Genomic DNA, 17949 nt, shown 5'->3' on the forward strand with positions numbered 1-17949 from the left:
CAATCGGATTTTTCCAGACCAGATGGGACCTGGTTTCAGGAAGATGTAGTCAGTATCACATTTCCCTGAGGATAAGACCCAGCAGGTTTTCATACTTTGCTGGGAGGCCTCTAGACCCTGTGTTTTTCCTATCCTGCCCAGCTGATGTCACTTGTCAGCCTGCAGCTCCCCACTGGTGTAAAGAGGTGTGGTCCCTTTAATTCTCAGTGGACCCTGAACTGGCCAGGGCCGAGGGTGTCAGAAGCCAGGTGTAAGTTGTTCCTATCCCTCCCCCTCCCCCTCCCCCATCCCTGTGATCTGAATTCTCTGAAAGAGGTCAGCTGCTTGAGCTGCATTCTGCCCCCCTTTTCATAGGGAAGATACACCCTTTAGGGAGTTATCTCCTACACTTGATTCCTCCTTTGTTTCTCTGACTCTCTTAACTCCACCCTTACCTGGCTCAGGGCTGACAAGTGAAAATATCTGAGGCTTTCTCTAATGAGCTACTTGGAATGGGAGAAAAAAAAAAGAAAAAAGAGAGAAAGCTCCTTTTCAGAGCCAGTCCCCAGCCTCCCAGTTTCACTGTTCAACCAGTGTGTTGGTACCTGGTTCTCTGTGCCCCTTTTCTTGGGACGCAGCCATTTTCTAGTATTCTGAGCTCAGCTTCTCCAAAAGCCTCTGTTTTTATTTATTTATTTATTTATTTTTCTGTCAGCCCTACCTCCTCTCTGCTGGGAGTGACCTCGTATTTCCTTTTCTGCTTGCTCCGGGTTTATTTGTGCTTGTAGCTTTCATTCAGTAGTCCACATTTGTTAAATAAAACCACAATTGGAGCTTGCGTCAGTTACTTTCCCTGGCTCCAGATAACCTGCTTCTTTTTTCCACAGAGAAGTGTTCCCACACAGCCTGTCATGCCGGTGAGGGGCAGATGCCTGCTCCTCATTTTGGGGAGCATTACTTACGGTTCTGTGCTATGATCTCAGCCATTCCACCCATTCCAGATTCATGTACAGTGTGTGTCCAGTCATGATATCCCCCAGCTGTTGTTCCAGACTGTTGACTAGTTGCTGCTGGCTATTTACTTGTTGCTCTAGAGGACTAACTAAATTCCACACCTCTCTATGCTGCCATCTTGCCCTGCCTAGGGCATTGACTTTTAATTTGGAGGAAATTTGGAGCTACATGCAGTTTTGAGCAAAGGAGTAGCATCTGGTATACATTTTAAGAGTATCACTTCAGCTGTTATGTTGAAAAGTATCCTTCTGGCCAAGGAATAATCTATTGCAATTATCTCAGCCAGAGATGATCATGATTTACCAAGATGGAAATGGGGAGGGTTGTGATTATCTGTTGAATGTAGAGTACAGGATTTGTTGATGAATTGGATGTGGGGTCTAAGAGAAAGAGAGGAGTTAAAGATGATTCCAAGGTTTTGGCCTTTGCAAATGGAAAAATACAGTTATTTATTGAAACAGGAAGACATGGAAGTAGCAGGTTCAGGAAGAAGATCAGGTGTTTTATTTTGGACATGCTGAATGTGAGATGCCTGTTAAGATACCCAAGTGGATATATTTAGTTGGTAGATATATGAGTCTGGAGTTCAGGAGAAAAATCTAAGCTAGAAAAATAAATTTAGGAGTGGTCCATGTATGCTTGGTATTTAAAACCAAGAGACAACATGAGATCACCAAGGGAGTGAGTATGGATAGAAAGGAGAAGAGGTCCAAGACTGAGCCCTGAGGCATTTCAACAATTACAGGACAGAGAGATGGGTGGGAACCAACAATATAGTGTGGGAAGTAGCAACCAGTGAAATATGAGAACTAAATCTGTGTTGTTTTGGGGAGCCAATGAATTAAATGTTTCATGGAGAAAGGAGAGATCAATGTGGACGAATGCTGAGCACTAAGAAGTCCCCATTGCATATGGCAACGTCAGGGTCGTTAGTGACTTTGGTAAGAGCAGCGTTCACAATGTAGGGGCAAAACATTGTGAAGTATATTGCAGAGAGATTAGAAGGAAAGGAATAAGAGGCATGAATATTCAGCCATTAAAAGAGTTTTGCTTTATAGGGAAGCTGAGAAAAGGGGTGATTGCTGGAAGGAGGCCAGAAAATTACAGCATGTTAGTGTACCAATGGAAATGATCAAAAGAGGGAAGTTAATGATGCAGGAGATGAGTGTCCTGTAGGAGGTGTTAATGGATAGTATGCACCAGGAATTCTCAACATTAGCACTATTGACATTTTGGGCCTGATAATTCTTTGGAGGGTGGGGCTGTCCTGTGCCTTTGTAGGATGCTTAGCAGCGTCCCTGGCCTCTACCCTCTAAATGCCAGTAGCACTCCCTGAGTTTTGACAAACAAAAATGTCTGCATGCATTGGCACATACACTCTGGTGAGAACCACTGGTATAGACTGATGACATGAGCTTTAAAGCTGGGGTTATTTTAGGGAAGAGGGTAAGTAAATGGTGTGGGAGTAGTAAGGAAGACACCTACCCTTAGGCCCAGTGGTATGAGATGTGTGAGAGGGAAAAAAAAACCATCAGAGAAGGCTGCAGGGTATAGCCAGTTGGAGTTCAGTTGGAGCAAGAAAGTATAGGAAAAGTTTAGAGAAGAAGTTGAGAAGAGGAGGAGATTTTGTTGATAACTCAGTTTGAGTTCCAGAGTTTATGACAGAAGGAATTCAGAAGTTGGGTTAGAATGAGAGATGGCATCTGAAAGGGGGAGTAAAGAGCCATAAAGGGATTAATGGGCATAGTAAGATGGTTTTGATGGTCTCAGGTCAGATTGGGTTGGTAAGGCCCTGACTGTTGGGTAGGAGTGATGGGTGAAGGTCTTAGAGCATAAAGAGCAAGGGTCATCATTCCACTCCTGCCAGTAGTGTTGTGGAAGCCTGTGGAGGTTATCCAGAACACCAACAAATCTAGGGGTCCTTTCTAATTTATGAACCCAAAGAGTTTCTGGGCTTTCTCTCAACTCCTTGGGATGGAGGAAATTAAAGTACAGAATGTTTTCAGTGGGGGGAGATAAGACACTTGTTCAAGTAATTGCAGTATAAAGGAATTGCTCTAGTTTCCATTATCAGAAGAGACAATTAAGAAACACAATTTAGGGCAGAGAGTCCCCAAAACCAGATAAGGCCAATACTGGTCCTTGATGCGGTTTTTGTTATTCCAGAGTGAAACGAAAATAATGAGGATTATGAAGTGAGTTTTTATGACTGGGATTTATAACTAATTTTTATTCCCTACTTTTGATGTTAAAATATTGTTTTAAAAATAAAAGGTGGTAAAGTAGATGATAGGATATTTTTGTTTTTAATCTCCATTTCATGAAATAAAAAGTGGGCAACTTTGTGTCCACAAAGAATTTAAATATTTGTTGCCTGTCATATGCCAGCCACTATGCTGGTTACTGGTTATAGGAGGTGAACAAAGCAGACATGGTCCTTGCTTTCATGTAGCTTGTAGTAGCGGATCTCTAATGTTGGGCATTTGGGTTATTTCTGTTGTTTTTCTTTTTGTTTTTTGTTATTATAAATAATAGACCAATGTGCATCTCTTGTTACTTTCTTAGGCTAGCTTCTCAGATTCCATATATTACCCTTTAAGCAGTCTTTTCTCAGTAGTATTATTACTAGAATATTTAGGTCTCATGAAAATAGTCTATGAGAAAAAGTTTATTGTGATAAATTACACAAGTTACATTGACTTAATCTTGTATAATGATTTTAATGCAGTTTCTAGACATGAACAGACTACAACTGAGATGTCATAAGTTCTAACCCTGCCATTTTGTGTTGATTGTTAAAACTGTTACCTTGAAGTCTTTTCAGAGCTTCAAAAATTCTTAATAATTATACCCTTTACCACCACAAGATGGAGTAAAAGTTCTAGATAGAAGTTTACAGTTTGCTCTTAATATTGAATATCTTTGCCCAGAAAATCCAGAACATTGGTAATCACCTGGTTATTGGACCTTTGGAAACAACTATAAAAATTCACAGTTTCAATGTGTGTCAGAAAGTTGTTTGCTGTCATTTGAAATTGGAAATACATTTTTTCATGCCCTTTTCACTTTTATGGGATATAAGAAACAAAATTAATAATTAGGAAGTTGCAATTCCTTTTTATTGGGAGAGGGGTGGATTTGATTGTTCATTTGCAAATAGTGATTACCGTTAGTCAAAGGAATAAACATAATTTCATCTCGGTATCTTGTCCTTTATCTGGCCTTTGTTTTTGCAGATATTAGGTTCCCTTTTTGTGCTTTCGGTCCCCCACTTCTCACTCTTATTATTTGAAACATTAAATCAGAGCTTATGCTAATATATATAGGGACTGGAATAAAGTTTACTTTTTTTTGCAACTCAAGGGGAAAAATAAATAGTTTCCAAAGTAATACATTTTTATAAGATTATCAAAGAAGTACTTTAGGAGCTTCCTATTTTCTTATAAAGATGTGTGATTGCCTAAATATAGTTCAAGGTTGATTCTTTGAGTGAATTACTCTATTGACTCACAGATCTTTAAGCAGAACCTCTATTGGGCAGTGCTGTTAGCATAGTTTCAGGCATATGTCTTAAAGTCAAACGGATAAAATGTAAACTTTTATTCATTTATTCTAAACAAATGCAGATTTTACTATACTTGTTCATAAGAAGTTCCTTCTGAAATTATTAGCTATGTAAAAGCCCAGAAGGCATCACTGGGTTTCATTCATTTTTTTAAAATATGGTATTGTTTCCATATATATCCATATTTGTTGCTATTTCTGAACTTCAATTAAAATTTTATTTAATTTAAGAGAAAAACTATATAATATTTACTTCAATTGTTTTTAATAATCTAGCTTTAGGTCCTATCATTTTCCCCCCTTATATTCTAGTTGCTTAGAAAATGTAATGTTTATTTTATCTATATTTATAATGGAGCATTTTGCAAAGGATTTTCTTTTACAATTAAATGATTCTTACAAAGACTCTAAATGAGAGATATTTCTTTCCTTTATTGTCATCTGTGTTTTCATTTACTTTTCTCTCCCTTCTTGTCATCATTGGATGAAATTCAGTGGTTCTAAATCAATGCTGTCTAATAGAAATACAGTTCAAGCTGTAGATATAATTTTAAATTTTGTAGTAGCCACATTAAACCAGTAAAAAGTAATAGGTGAAATTTATTTTAATAATGTATTTTATGTAATCCAATATATCTAAAATATTAGCATCTTAACATTAATTTAAAACATTAATCAAATATTTTATATTCCCTCTTTATACTAAATCTTAGGCATCTGGTGTGTATTTTATACTTATATCACATCCCATTTCAGACTAACCACATTCCAGGTGCTCAGTAGCCACGTATGGCCCAAATTCTTTACTTGTTTTTACTTTACTTCAGCTTTTCTTCTCCTGTGAATTCAAAACTTTGCTCTGCATAAATAGGTGACACCTATATTATCCAAAGGCAATTTTGTTAACATTGGCTCTTTTCTGGCTCTACTCGTCTGCTTCAGCTTGTGAAAGGAAAATGAGACTGCTGAAGGCTTCTCAATGTTTTTAGCACTTCCTAATGGGATTTATTTGTGTCTGGTATTTGGAGCACCATTGTCCAGTCTTCTAAGTCAGGAAAATGTGACTATCAATGGAAATCGATGAGACTCTACCACATTAAAACCATTTCTATTGCCTTTTATTTGTGTATAAATGTTCAGTTTCTTTAACATGGTTGAGTACAGCACAGAATGTTCTAATTTCCCAGTTTCAAGATTGGAAATTACTTTTCCTTATTTGCCTTGCTATTATGCAAACAATAGAGATGTTCTTGCCATTATTATTACTCGGCACTCTTATCTTGTATTTCTGTATCATTTTGTGCTTGATGTATTCCATCAATAACTTCAGTAAGATACTCTCTATTTTTAGAGCAAATAATTTTGCCAACAAGTTACTCTTATTTTGAATGAGCTCTGTCATCACCATGGAAATAGTACGTCACTGAAATTCTTGTTAAAAAGCTTAACTATTTAAATATTTCCCTTCTTCAGTATCTTTTGCTTTATTGGATAATATTTAAAATCAGGGCTTCTTCTCAAATGCAGCTGTTAATGTCTATATATAGTTTAACATGGTTTTTGACAATTGTGCTATTTTTACTTTCTTCCTGTATAAATGATTTGTTGTGCAAAGTGAGGTTAAGATATTGGGTTAAGAAAGTTGAAAGGAATTAAATAAGTTTACCGATATTCTTGTTCTATGATATTGAGGAGTATAGGAAAGGCATAATATTAACAAGCTGAAATATAGTATATTATTGTTTGTTATCCCAACCATTTATTAGCATTCTCTCTGATTATTAAGCTATTTATACCACTTAACAGCTACCCGCGTTGTGTAACTGTGGCTTACATACTGTACACCACAGGTCATTTTAAGCAATAGGATCTGATTCCAGTAGCTCTATTCTTTCTGCTATGAATTAGCATAATGCTTAAAAGCAGTGTCTCTAAAGTCAGACTACCTGGGTTTTAATCTTAGTTCTTTCACATACTTCTATATTACCTTGGACAATTTAACTTAATTCGCTATGCCTCAGGGTTTTTTTTCCCTTCAAAATGGTAATTTTACTACTTGTAAGGGCTTTTGTAAGGATCAAATGATTTAATATGAAGTGCTAAGAATAGTATCAAAAGCATAGCCATTCTTTTTGTGATTTTGTGCTTTTATAATTTATTTGACAGAAAATAGACAAATTACTCCACTATAGCAATTAGACTTCAATATATTTTGTACTCTGTTTTATGTCTATTTGTCTAAGAGAAAAATGGCAAGGAAATAAGCTATTGTAAAAGATTTATTTGAGAAGTTTTCAGGGTATGTTTTGAGGATCTAGAGTCAGTATTGATCTTGTTTTATCAAGACGAGATGAAATTATATTCATTATATTTGGTTTGCAAAGGCTTTGAAGTTTAATCATTAATTAAAAACATAGATACCTTACAACTAATGTGATTGTATCACAGTCATGCCAGATAATTTTTTTCTTTCTCATCATTAATTTGCTTGTTAACAGCTATGGTTTTTTTTCTAGCTCCCTATTCTTTTGAGTAGAGGAGCTAGAACCATAAAATACTGTTACGTGAAGGAACCCACAGGTCTAATGCAAAAAGTCGGGGGAAGGATATGAAAAGATACATATATGCATAAAATACAGGATTCCCATACACCACCCCACACCAATATCTTGCATTGGTGTGGAACATTTGTTACAATTGATGATAGCTCTTTTTTACAATTATACTGTTTTTTAACAGTACTTGCCTTTGTTACAATTGATGAAAGATTATTAAAACAGTACTATTACTATTGTCTATAGTTTACATTAGGCACATTTTTTCCCATGATATTTGATTTTATTTCTATCTTTTATATGTTTGGTTTTTTTTTGTTGTTTTTTTTTTTTTTTGAGAAAGAACAAGAAAATCAAGCCTCTGATGAGTTCTGAACAGAAAAATTCAGCACAGCAACTACTGATTTATCTGGCTCTTAGAATGTATGCAAAAAAGAATGTTGTTGTTATTGTAGCTTCTATTGTGATTTTTAAAAACTATGATCCCTCAGTCAAGTAATACATAATGTTAAGATTCTCTAAGAGTTTAAAAATTATATTTAAGATTATGTTTGGTGCTGAAAACTACCAAGCATCCAGAGGCTTGGTGAAATAAATTGATACAGCTAAACATTGGACTACCATGCAGCCATGATAAAGATGAAGTATATGTATATACAAATACAGAACCTGCTCTAAAAATGCATTACTAAATGAGAAAGGTAAAGTACAGAATATGTATAATAAAATACCAATTTTTTCAATATATTTAAAGGGATATGTATATTTTGGTATATGCATAAGTAATTTTCTAGAAGACTCTACAAGAACCTTAACATGGCTTTTATATTTATATACTATTTGAAATTTTAATCATATTACTGTAATTAAAATACAATAAAACAAAAATACATGTGTGTATGATAAAACATTAGAAGGAGGTCTTTTAAATTTCAGATCTGGTATTTTGTTCTTGGAATGATTAGAAAAGACCACAAGAATTGATGTTGATTATTTTCCTTGTTGTAAGAAATCTTGTGTCCCTTAAACTCAATAAACAGTTATTGAAAAGAAGAGTACTTTTTTCCTAGGATTTCCATTTAAACAGAGTTAATTTGGAAGAATCTTCAGGAGTGGAAAATTCTCCAGCTGGTGCTAGGCCAAAGAGAAAAAACAAGAAGTCTTATGATTTAACCCCAGTTGATAAATTTTGGCAGAAACATAAAGGAAGGTAAGAAAAATATGAGTAAGTAAAAGATTTATCCCTTAAAGAGAAATGAAGATGTTATCTAAGTTAATGAATTTAAGAAAAAAATCAAAACAATCATGGTGATTCTTGTACACAATAAGTGGTAGTTATAATTAGTCTGTAGATATGTATTTTTATTACTTGATTCCTTCCTGAGAAATAGGTTTTTGTTGTTGTTTTGTGGGGGCCACTTATCTTCGATAAGCTCATACTATATGGTTTTACAGATTTTACAGACAGAGTTTGTAAATTTTGTTGTATAACTACAGACTCTCTACACCAATCTCTGCCCTTTCACTGAAATGGGTTTTTGTGGTGGGGAAACATTGGCGTGGGGTTTTTCCTCCCTGTTCCATAGATGCCCTAATGCAAACCCAGGTTTAGTTATCTATCTATGGAGAGATGCTAAGCATAAAGTCCAGAGATTTATTCAAAGTACATCAAACAGTAGGTGAAAAAATGTAATAATTTGCCATGTAATTTATTGTAGGCAGATGTACATATTCCACATGTTGCTCTGCCCCAAAGTGTAGGGTATTTCATGGACTTAGTAACTATTATTAAAGTTTCTATCTGGCAGTAATTATGGCTAGAGAAAACATTCTAAACAAACAAAAAAATCATTGTTCTGAGAGGAAAAAAAATAATGCTGCTCATTCACAATTGTGGAAATACAATGTTTGTTAATATTTTGAATAAATTCAAATGTTTATATGTATGTCCTTAATATAGCTGTTTTTTGCATAGATATTTTTTTAAAAGTAGGATATAGACTTGTTTCTGTGCTATTTTTTTGTACGTTTTGTCTGTGTTCTGGTTTGTCACTGAAGGATGGCCTTTGGCGTCTGGAAAACCTCTGTTAGTTCGGAAGGCACCTGGCTGGCATCCCCTTGCTCCCAGGTTGTTGTTTCAAGATGGCATGCCCCAAATGTTGCTCTTGGGGCATTTTGCCCTCTCTTAGCTGCAGCTGCTCTTCAAAATGTCACTCTAAGTTGCTCTGAGTTCCCTCCGTCTGTGAACTGCTTTATATGACTCCAGTGATCCAGTTAACATCCACCTTGGATGGGCAGGGTAACACCTCCATGCAAATTATCTAATCAGTTATCACATCTGCATGGAAACAATCTAATCCAAACAATCAACACTAAGCCTTCTGTCCCCATAAGATTGCATCAAAGAACATGGCATTTTGGGGAACATAATATATCCAAACCAGCACATTCCAGCCCCTGGACCCCAAAATGACGTAATCTTTCCATGTACAAAATATATTCATCCCATCACAATATCAGAGAAACTTAAATCATTTCAGTAACAATAGGTAAGTACAAGATCCCATCAAAATCAGTCACAGGCGTGGTCTGTCCAAAAGCAAAATTCCCCTCTGGTTCTGGACCTGTGAAACTCACAACAAGGTATCTGCTGCCAGTATATAAAGGAGGGGCAGTCATAGATAAACATTCCCATTGCCGTAAGGAGAAACTGAAAGGAAGGGTTAACAGGACAAAAACAGTTCCTAAAACCTGCAGGGCAAACTGTTGGATTTCAAAGTCTGAGAGTCTTTTACAGAATGACTTTGCATCCTTGGGGCTTGAGAGGGTGGAAGTTTATCCCTTTCCAAGGGCCTACACGGCAGGCTTTTTCTCTCCAAACATGGGTGAGTGCTCCAACATATCCATCCACACATTGGGGAGACCACCTTCTTCTCAGCCCCACCCTCCTCAAACATCGGAGTGCCACCTGGACTCTGCCTCTCTGGGGCAAAGGCTCTCCCCTGTCCGAACAATGGTGTGGTGGCCAGGCTCTCCCCAGTCCCCACGGAATCTGCTCCACCCTCCCTGGGGCCAGGGTGGCAGCACTCTTCCTGAGCATCTAGGCAGAAGTCCGCCCTCAGCCTCTCGGGCAAACTCACCCTTTCCACGTGCTTGAGCTGCTCCATTCTCCTTGCCCAAGACGTCTTGACTCCAGACCTCAATCTCTATAGCTCTGTCTTTGAAGAAATTTTTCCTTCAATTTGTTCCTTTTCCATTCCCTCCAGTCCAGACCAGCAGTGTCTCCTTCTATACAGATGTTGCAAAAATCTCATTGGCTTGGCATGAAGCACACAGGGGTCGAAACTGTCAGACAATAGGACTTTCCACAAATCCTTTCTGGGTAACTCCATCTCCAGTCCTGGCTTGTACTGAAATGGTGGTTGGGTTCCAAGTTTGGTTAAATCCTCATGTGGGGCTGTATCCTCTGGGGTCTCACTTTCTGGAAGCCTGGAATATGCCAAACTATCAGTTTCTGATTTCTTTGTACTCAAGAGTTCAGTTCTAAGTTTATCTCTCTCTGCTCACATTTTACTTTAAGCTGCAAGGAGAAGCCAGGCCACACTTTCAATATTTAGTGTAGGAATCTCTTCAGCTAAGTATCCCAGCTCATCATTTTCAAATTCTGCCTTCCATCCGACACTAGGATACAATTTTGCCAAATTCTCTGCTACTTTAAAACAAGGATTGCCTTTCTTCCTCCAATTGGCGATAACACATTCATCATTTCCGCTCAAAGCCTCATCAGAAGTATCTTTAGAATCCATATTTCTACCAATGGTCTCTGCAAAGCAATCTTGGCCTTTTCTGTCAAGCTCCTCACAATTCTTCTGGAATCTTCCCCTTATCGATTTAAAAAGCTGTTCCAACATGTTTGGTATTTGCTAACTCAGAAGCACCCCACTGCTCTGGTACCAAAATCTGTTCCAGTTTTCTAATGCTGCCATTAAGCAAAACACCAGAAATGGATTGGCTGTTTTTATAAAGGGGGTTTATTTGGTTGCATTGTTACAGTCTTAAGGCCGTAAGTGTCCAACAACAGAGTACCTTCACTGAAGGATGACCTTTGGCGCCCGTAAACCTCTGTTCGCTTGGAAGGCACGTGGCTCGTGTCCGCTTGCTTCTAGGTTGAGTTTCAAGATGGAGTTTTCCAAAGTGTTACTCTTGGGCGTTTTGTTCTCTCTTAGCTGCAGCTGCTCTTCAAAATGTCACTCTAAGTTGCTCTGAGTTCCCTCTGTCTGAGAACTCCTTTATAGGACTCCAGTGATCCAATTAACACCCATCCTGAATGGGCGGGGTAACACCTCCATGCAAATTATCTAATCAGATTTATCACCTACAGTTGGGTGGGTCACATCTCCATGGAAACAACCTAATCTAAAAGCTCCAACTTAATCAACACTAAGACGTCTGCCCCTATGAAGCGCATCAAAGAACATGGCGTTTTGGGGGACATAATACATCCAAACCAGCACAGCCTGTTTTTAAATTTATAGCTTCTTTTAACTATGGAAAATCATATTGCTGTACTTAAGAATTTGACTTTCTTTACAGAGCAATGTCAATATCTTTCTCTTTCTGACTAGGGCAATTTTTAGGTACTATTATAATTTATTTTAAATCATTGTCTTCCCTGAGGAAAGCCGTAGTCTTCATTTATTTCCAGAATGGTGAAGTACGAGGAATTACATTTCATTAGCGAGACATTATTTATAGAGATGGAGGATATTTAAAGTTAATTTTAAAGTTGGCATTCCCTAATAGAGAAAAGCTTAAGAAAAAAAAAATTTCTTTAGTCAAATATGGAAGTTTTGAAAATTTTCTTTAGACCCTGTGATTCAGGAACAATCTTAGAGGTCAGTTAAATAGTTAGAACTTCAATCTTTTGTTTGTAAGTAAGAATAGACCTCTCACTCTTTGAATATTGTACTACAATAGTAATGTGGGCAAAAGAAACTGGGAGACAACAGACTTGACCCTTTTTGTGCTTCAGTGTCCTCATTAGTAAAATGTGGTGATGATGATTTTACCTATCACCCTATTTCAGAAGGTTGTTATGAAGTCTGAGATAAAAATATAAGAAACTAACCTAAGTCATCCAGCTTTCAGTGGCAGAACAGAAGTGGAACTCTGTTCTGGCAGATCCCAAAGCCCTTGGCCTTAACTATTAGTGGTACCTAACTCAACAAGACTGTGGTAAGGATTAAATGAAATAATCAAGATGAATTCTCAGCATGGTATTTGGCCTACAGTAAGCACTCGATAAATGTAAGCAGTTATTCTCTGTTAGCTCTGAGGCCTGATAATACTAGAGATTTTAAGGATGATCTGGTTCAACCAGCACCTTTTACAGATGAAGCTAGGGCCCTGAGAGGGTAAGAGATTGCCCATACAAGCAGTTTCTGTTGTGCCCAAACAAAGAGTTTCTGACTCTTCAGTGCAATGCTGAAGCTTCAAAGCTACTTTTTGCCAATCTAGACTCTCCTGTAACTGGGGATAAATGCCTAGGTTGACCTCAGAATCCATTCAGCAGTTCCTGACATTTCTGCCCAACTCCGTTGGATGAAATGTATTCATTATTAGTGTTTTCAGGTGTCAGAATGAGGAAGGGATAGAAAAGGTTTTTGTTTCATTGCTAATGAAACATGACTTTCTTTTTCTTAAAGGAGAAAAAGCTTCTGGTCTCCCCTAAGGCTGTAGATGAAAAATACTCATAAGAACAATTTCATGGTTAACATATATTCATTTAGAATTAATCAAGATTAGTTCTGTGTGACCCTTTTCTCACCTGAGCTGTTCAATGATTGCAGGTCAGTTGTGTCTAAAGTCTATTTAAATTACTGCTGAACTGCACTCACCTGGATGAAGAGTTAGGCAATTAGACCACCAAAATTGTAGCCTAAGTTCTGTTTTTACTGGTTCTGGGATATTATTTATACAGGATTGACAAGATGATTTTTTTTTTCCACAGTTACTTGCAGACAATGTTTTTTAAATGCCATCTTTGTAGTTGCTCAGACCTTTTGATGCTATATGTTAATTTAGGTGATAGTATTTAATTGATGTTTGTTATGCTTATGACTTCTCTTACCCTGTTTTTCAGTCATTTAGATATTTTACTTTTTCTTTTTACAGGATATAGGTAAAAAGGACTTTGGATATGGTTAATGAAAAGGAATAAAAATAAAATTGAAATTTTTTTTAGATGTATAATATACATTTTAAAGAAATAGTATTTATAATATAATCAGATAGAAGAAGAATATGTAGTTGTATTTATACTAAATGCTTTTGGCCTATATTATATATAAAATATATTCAAATCCAAGTAAGTGCATTTAAAGTAATAATCCTCATTGTGTTTATTTCAAAACTCACACCCCAAAATTAGTCTTTTAGTGTCCTACTCATTGTTCTTCTTGTGCAATTTTGTTTTAGTCCATTCCCAGAAGTTGCAGAATCAGTTCAGCAAGAACTAGAATCTTACAGAGCACAGGAAGATGAGGTCAAACGACTTAAAAGCATTATGGTAAGATTCTATTTGTTTTCTAAGAATTATAAAGATAAAAGTTTAAGGCTGTTTATTGCTTAAATACAATTAAAATATTCTAAAGTTATATAAAAAGTCTTGTTCAAAAGGAAATCTAAATATTGGGAATAACAGCAACAATTGTTAAAAGAATAATATGAATCTATGACTTGAAAAAATATATAGTGTGGCTTCATTTTAGAGGTAGATGTTCCAGTGATGTCCTTCTATTATACTTTGATGTAACTGCAGATTTTAGATCTATAGTTATTACCAGCTGACCTATAGCAAGTCTCTAGACCTGTTTCCTTATCTGACAATACCAGCTGATCCTTTATTAAAGTCATCCAACTTTTTATTAGATTGGTGGTGACTGGAAGTTTTTGTAATTGCCGAAAGTGCATTATGCTCATTCTTTAGGGGAAAAGAATTGTTATTCTTCATGACCTAAATTTTACTGTTTATCTGTAATCTTAGGAATCTACTAATTTGTATGCTTCAACCTGGGATTTTTCAGTGATTAGTGGGACCTTTTTTTCTTTCTCAGGGACTAGAAGGGGAAGATGAAGGAGCTATAAGTATGCTTTCCGATAATACTGCTAAGCTAACCTCGGCTGTTAGGTAAGTAAGCAGTGGGTCCTCTTTGAAGTCTTTCTATTGATAAGCTTTATTTTAGAGGTTAAAAAAAAAAAGGTTAACATTTTATAAAATAGGAAATATTAGTTAATAAAAAATATATCTTTGAATTTAAAGAATTGCATTTTAAACATGTTCAGACTGATTTTATTTCCCTCTTAGATTAGATCATTTGCTTGTTTCACTAATTAGAAATTTGTAATGTAATTACCAGGAAGATAATACAGGTTATAAAGTAAGACAAGGTATTAATTTTATCATTGCTGCTGTACTTCCTTAACTAAAGTTAAGCAGTGTTTTGGATTATTCCATCAAGATGGAGGGAGGAAAACATGTTTTACAAATATAAGTAAAAGCATACCATTATCTGATTTTGTTTGAAACTTCTAATCTTGGGAATCAGAAAAGGAGATGGTAGAGATAATGATATTTGGAAGCCAGATTATTTTAAATAAGAAGCATTGCACCTTTATTAAAGTAATAAATACTATGTGTTCAAGCCTAAAGATTAAATGCAGTTGATAAAAAATTTAGGATGTCATTTTGTCACTGTTTCACTATTCTGAGTTTCCTCAGCAGAAAGAGTCAGATGTGAGGAATATTAAACTCTGTGTCATTTTCTTAGAAAATTTAATGATTAATTTTCAGTTTCTTGGTACTTGCAGTTCTTTGCCAGAACTTCTTGAAAAAAAAAGACTTATTGATCTCCACACAAATGTTGCCACTGCTGTTTTAGAACATATAAAGGTAAATTTAACATTTTTTTCCACAATAAAAAATAGAACTTGAATTTTATACTTTGCAAGGTGCTTTTATATTCATTTTCCCATCTAGCCCTCACAGTAACATTGTAAGGTTTAGAGGAGGCAGCAGTATTGCCTTTGTTTTTGTAAATGAGGAAATTTAAGAATCCAGAAAGATGAGTGATTTGCACAAGCTCACACATTTAGTAAATAAAAGTCAGACTCTGATATTTCTTGATACTATCTCGAAACATGCATGTTACTTTATCAACAGTAGACCTGTATTGAATTACCAGTAGTACAGAGTTAGGCATCCCTTTTCGTATAGTACTACCTAATATATTCACTAATAACATAATTTCATTATGTGATTTTGTTTCTGAACTTTTTAATTTTAGACAAGTCTGTTAGCATTAAAGCTTCTTACAGATTTATTGTGAATTTGAAAAGAATATTGGGGCTACTACTATCTTTTACTATAATAGTTCGTTTTCTCAGTTCCTTAAAAATTGCCCCCCATATCAAGTAGATTTTATCAGTTCTTCAATACTGGAGCACTTGGTTTTATTGACCCCTACTTTCCATTTGATATGATGCATTTGAAACTGCTTAAAAACTGAATATGCTTGCCATCTGGCAGAGCCCTTGATAATACCTTGGTATTAATGGAGAAAGGATTTAAACCTTCTTCTTTTGCAAAAAGTCATAGAGCATTAGAAAGCAGCTAATATAGATAGATAATGGACATTAGGAAGCATGAAATTTAAACCTGATTAATTTCTGTTAAGCTGATAATTTAAATTTTTTCTTTGCTCCACATCTTGATACTGATATTTTAATATTTCCTGTAGGTAGAGGAATAGAAACAAAATTGTGCAGTCTGTAGGTAATTCTGTGGATGGTGTTTTTCTCTTCCATAATGTAGCTTCTTTGTAAAATGGAAAAAAAGTTGTTCAGAAAGATCTGTTTACTTGCAGTAACAGTCTCCTGTGGACTGTATATTCAGACCAGATGAAATACGACAGAATTCTATATTGAGAATTTCTTTGAATAGAAGGGAAACGTTTTGTTTACAGAGCTAAATATCAAGACTCTTAATCACTAATATTAAAAGGTAAGGGGCAAGATGGCAGCATAGAGAGGAGGGGAATTTAGTCAGTCCCTTGCAACAACTAATAAACAACAAGGAACAGCTGGTAAATAATTTGGAATAACTGCTGGGGGACAACCGTGACTGTCCATACTTTGTATACCAACCTGGATTGGGAGGAATGCCTGAGACTGCAGCATAGAATTTGTAAGTAAAAGTTGTGGAACCGTGCCGAGAGCCCCCTCCCCCCATGGCAGGCCAAATGGCAAAACCTCGCTATGGTAGAAACTAGCAGCACTCTCTGAGCAAGCGAATATAGCTCAGCTGAGTTCCAACTGGGGTTTTAATTAACAAATGTGGAGTGCTGAATATCAGCTACAAACCCCCAACAAGCAGACAGAGGGTTTTTAGTGACAACTGACCTTAAAGAACCATCTGTCCTGGGAGGGGGAGCCCAGAAGACTGGGTGTTACCTCTGGCCGATGAGTGAGACTGGGGGGCTGTGTACTGACTCCAAAAGGGGTGGCTTTCTGTCCCTTTTTCTCTCTCTCAACCTGAGGGGCTCAGAAGAGAAATCCACAGCCATTTTCAGTTTGCAGCGCTCTGACCAGACAGGGGTGGAGATAACAGAGTCAGAGAGACTATTCAAATGCAGATGATAACTCCCTAGGGGGTGTATCTTCCCTAAGAGTAAGGAGGTGGGGCCCAGCTTTCCCTTCAGAGCCACATCCCAGAGCCTGGGGGAAAACAGCCAAAACAGAAACTAAGGAGGCCAAACCTCCTTACATTAGTCAGGAGCGACAGGCTGACAGGTGCCACCTGCCTGGCGGGTTAGGAAAAGCACAGCAACTGGAAATCCTGTCATTCCTCTAAGATACACCCTGAATAAAATCCCCTTCTGAGACCTGAACCCATTCTGGTCTGAGAAAATCTGACTGGGGTAACTAAGGAAACCAGGTACTCAGACAACAGAAAACTGCAGTCTTTACTAGGAAAAAACAAAGATATGGCCCAGTCAAAGGAACAAACTTACACCTCAATCAAGATACACTTGAGATATTGTTTCACTTTAATGAAACAATCTATTAAAGATTTTCGAAGAAATATGCTGTTCCAGTTTGCTTATGCTGTCGTTAAGCAAAATACCAGAAATGGATTGGCTTTCATAAAGGGGGTTTATTTGGTTACACAGTTACAGTCTTAAGGCCATAAAGTGTCCAAGGTAAAGAATTAACAATCAGGTACCTTCACTGGAGGATGGCCAATGGTGTCCAGAAAACCTCTGTTAACTGGGAAGGCACGTGGCTGGCGCCTGCTCCGGAGTTCTGGTTTCAAACTGGCTTTCTCCCAGGACATTCCTCTTTAGGCTGAAGCTTCTTGGGACAAACTCTGGGCTAGTATCTCCAAAGCATCAGCAAAACTCTGCTTTCAACGGCCATCTTCAAAATGTGTCTGTAAGTTGCAGCTCCTCTCTCAGCTCCTGTGCATTCTTCAAAGTGTCCCTCTTGGCAGTAACAAGCTATGAGCTGCTTCTATCTGAGCCCTTATAGTATTCAGGGAAACTGATGGGTGGGGCCATGCCTCCAGGGGAATTGTCTAATCAGAATTATCACCTACAGTTGGGTGGGTCACATCTCCATGGAAACAACCTAATCAGAATGTCCCAGTCTAATCAACAGTAATATGTCTGTTCCCACAAGATTGCATCAAAGATAATGGCATTTGGGGAGACATAATACCTCCAAACCAGTACATTCCACCCCCTGGACCCCAAAACAACATGATCTTGCCATATACAGA

The 17949-nt window shown here is 36.9% G+C and overlaps 1 protein-coding gene across 3 annotated transcripts in view; it reads left to right on the forward strand.

Moving 5' to 3' along the window:
* SCFD1 (sec1 family domain containing 1) overlaps positions 1-17949 on the forward strand; it is a 187270-nt gene that overhangs the window by 73563 nt on the left and 95758 nt on the right. For all 3 annotated transcript variants that reach the window (XM_037834730.1, XM_037834729.1, XM_037834731.1), the window contains exons 11-14: positions 8183-8322; positions 13590-13680; positions 14228-14301; positions 14982-15063. In XM_037834730.1, coding sequence (XP_037690658.1) covers positions 8183-8322; positions 13590-13680; positions 14228-14301; positions 14982-15063 — 387 coding nt within the window. The remainder of the gene's footprint in view (positions 1-8182; positions 8323-13589; positions 13681-14227; positions 14302-14981; positions 15064-17949) is intronic.

This window comes from Choloepus didactylus, chromosome 4, assembly GCF_015220235.1.
Source record: "Choloepus didactylus isolate mChoDid1 chromosome 4, mChoDid1.pri, whole genome shotgun sequence".
In the NCBI taxonomy this organism is placed as follows: Eukaryota; Metazoa; Chordata; class Mammalia; order Pilosa; family Megalonychidae; genus Choloepus; species Choloepus didactylus.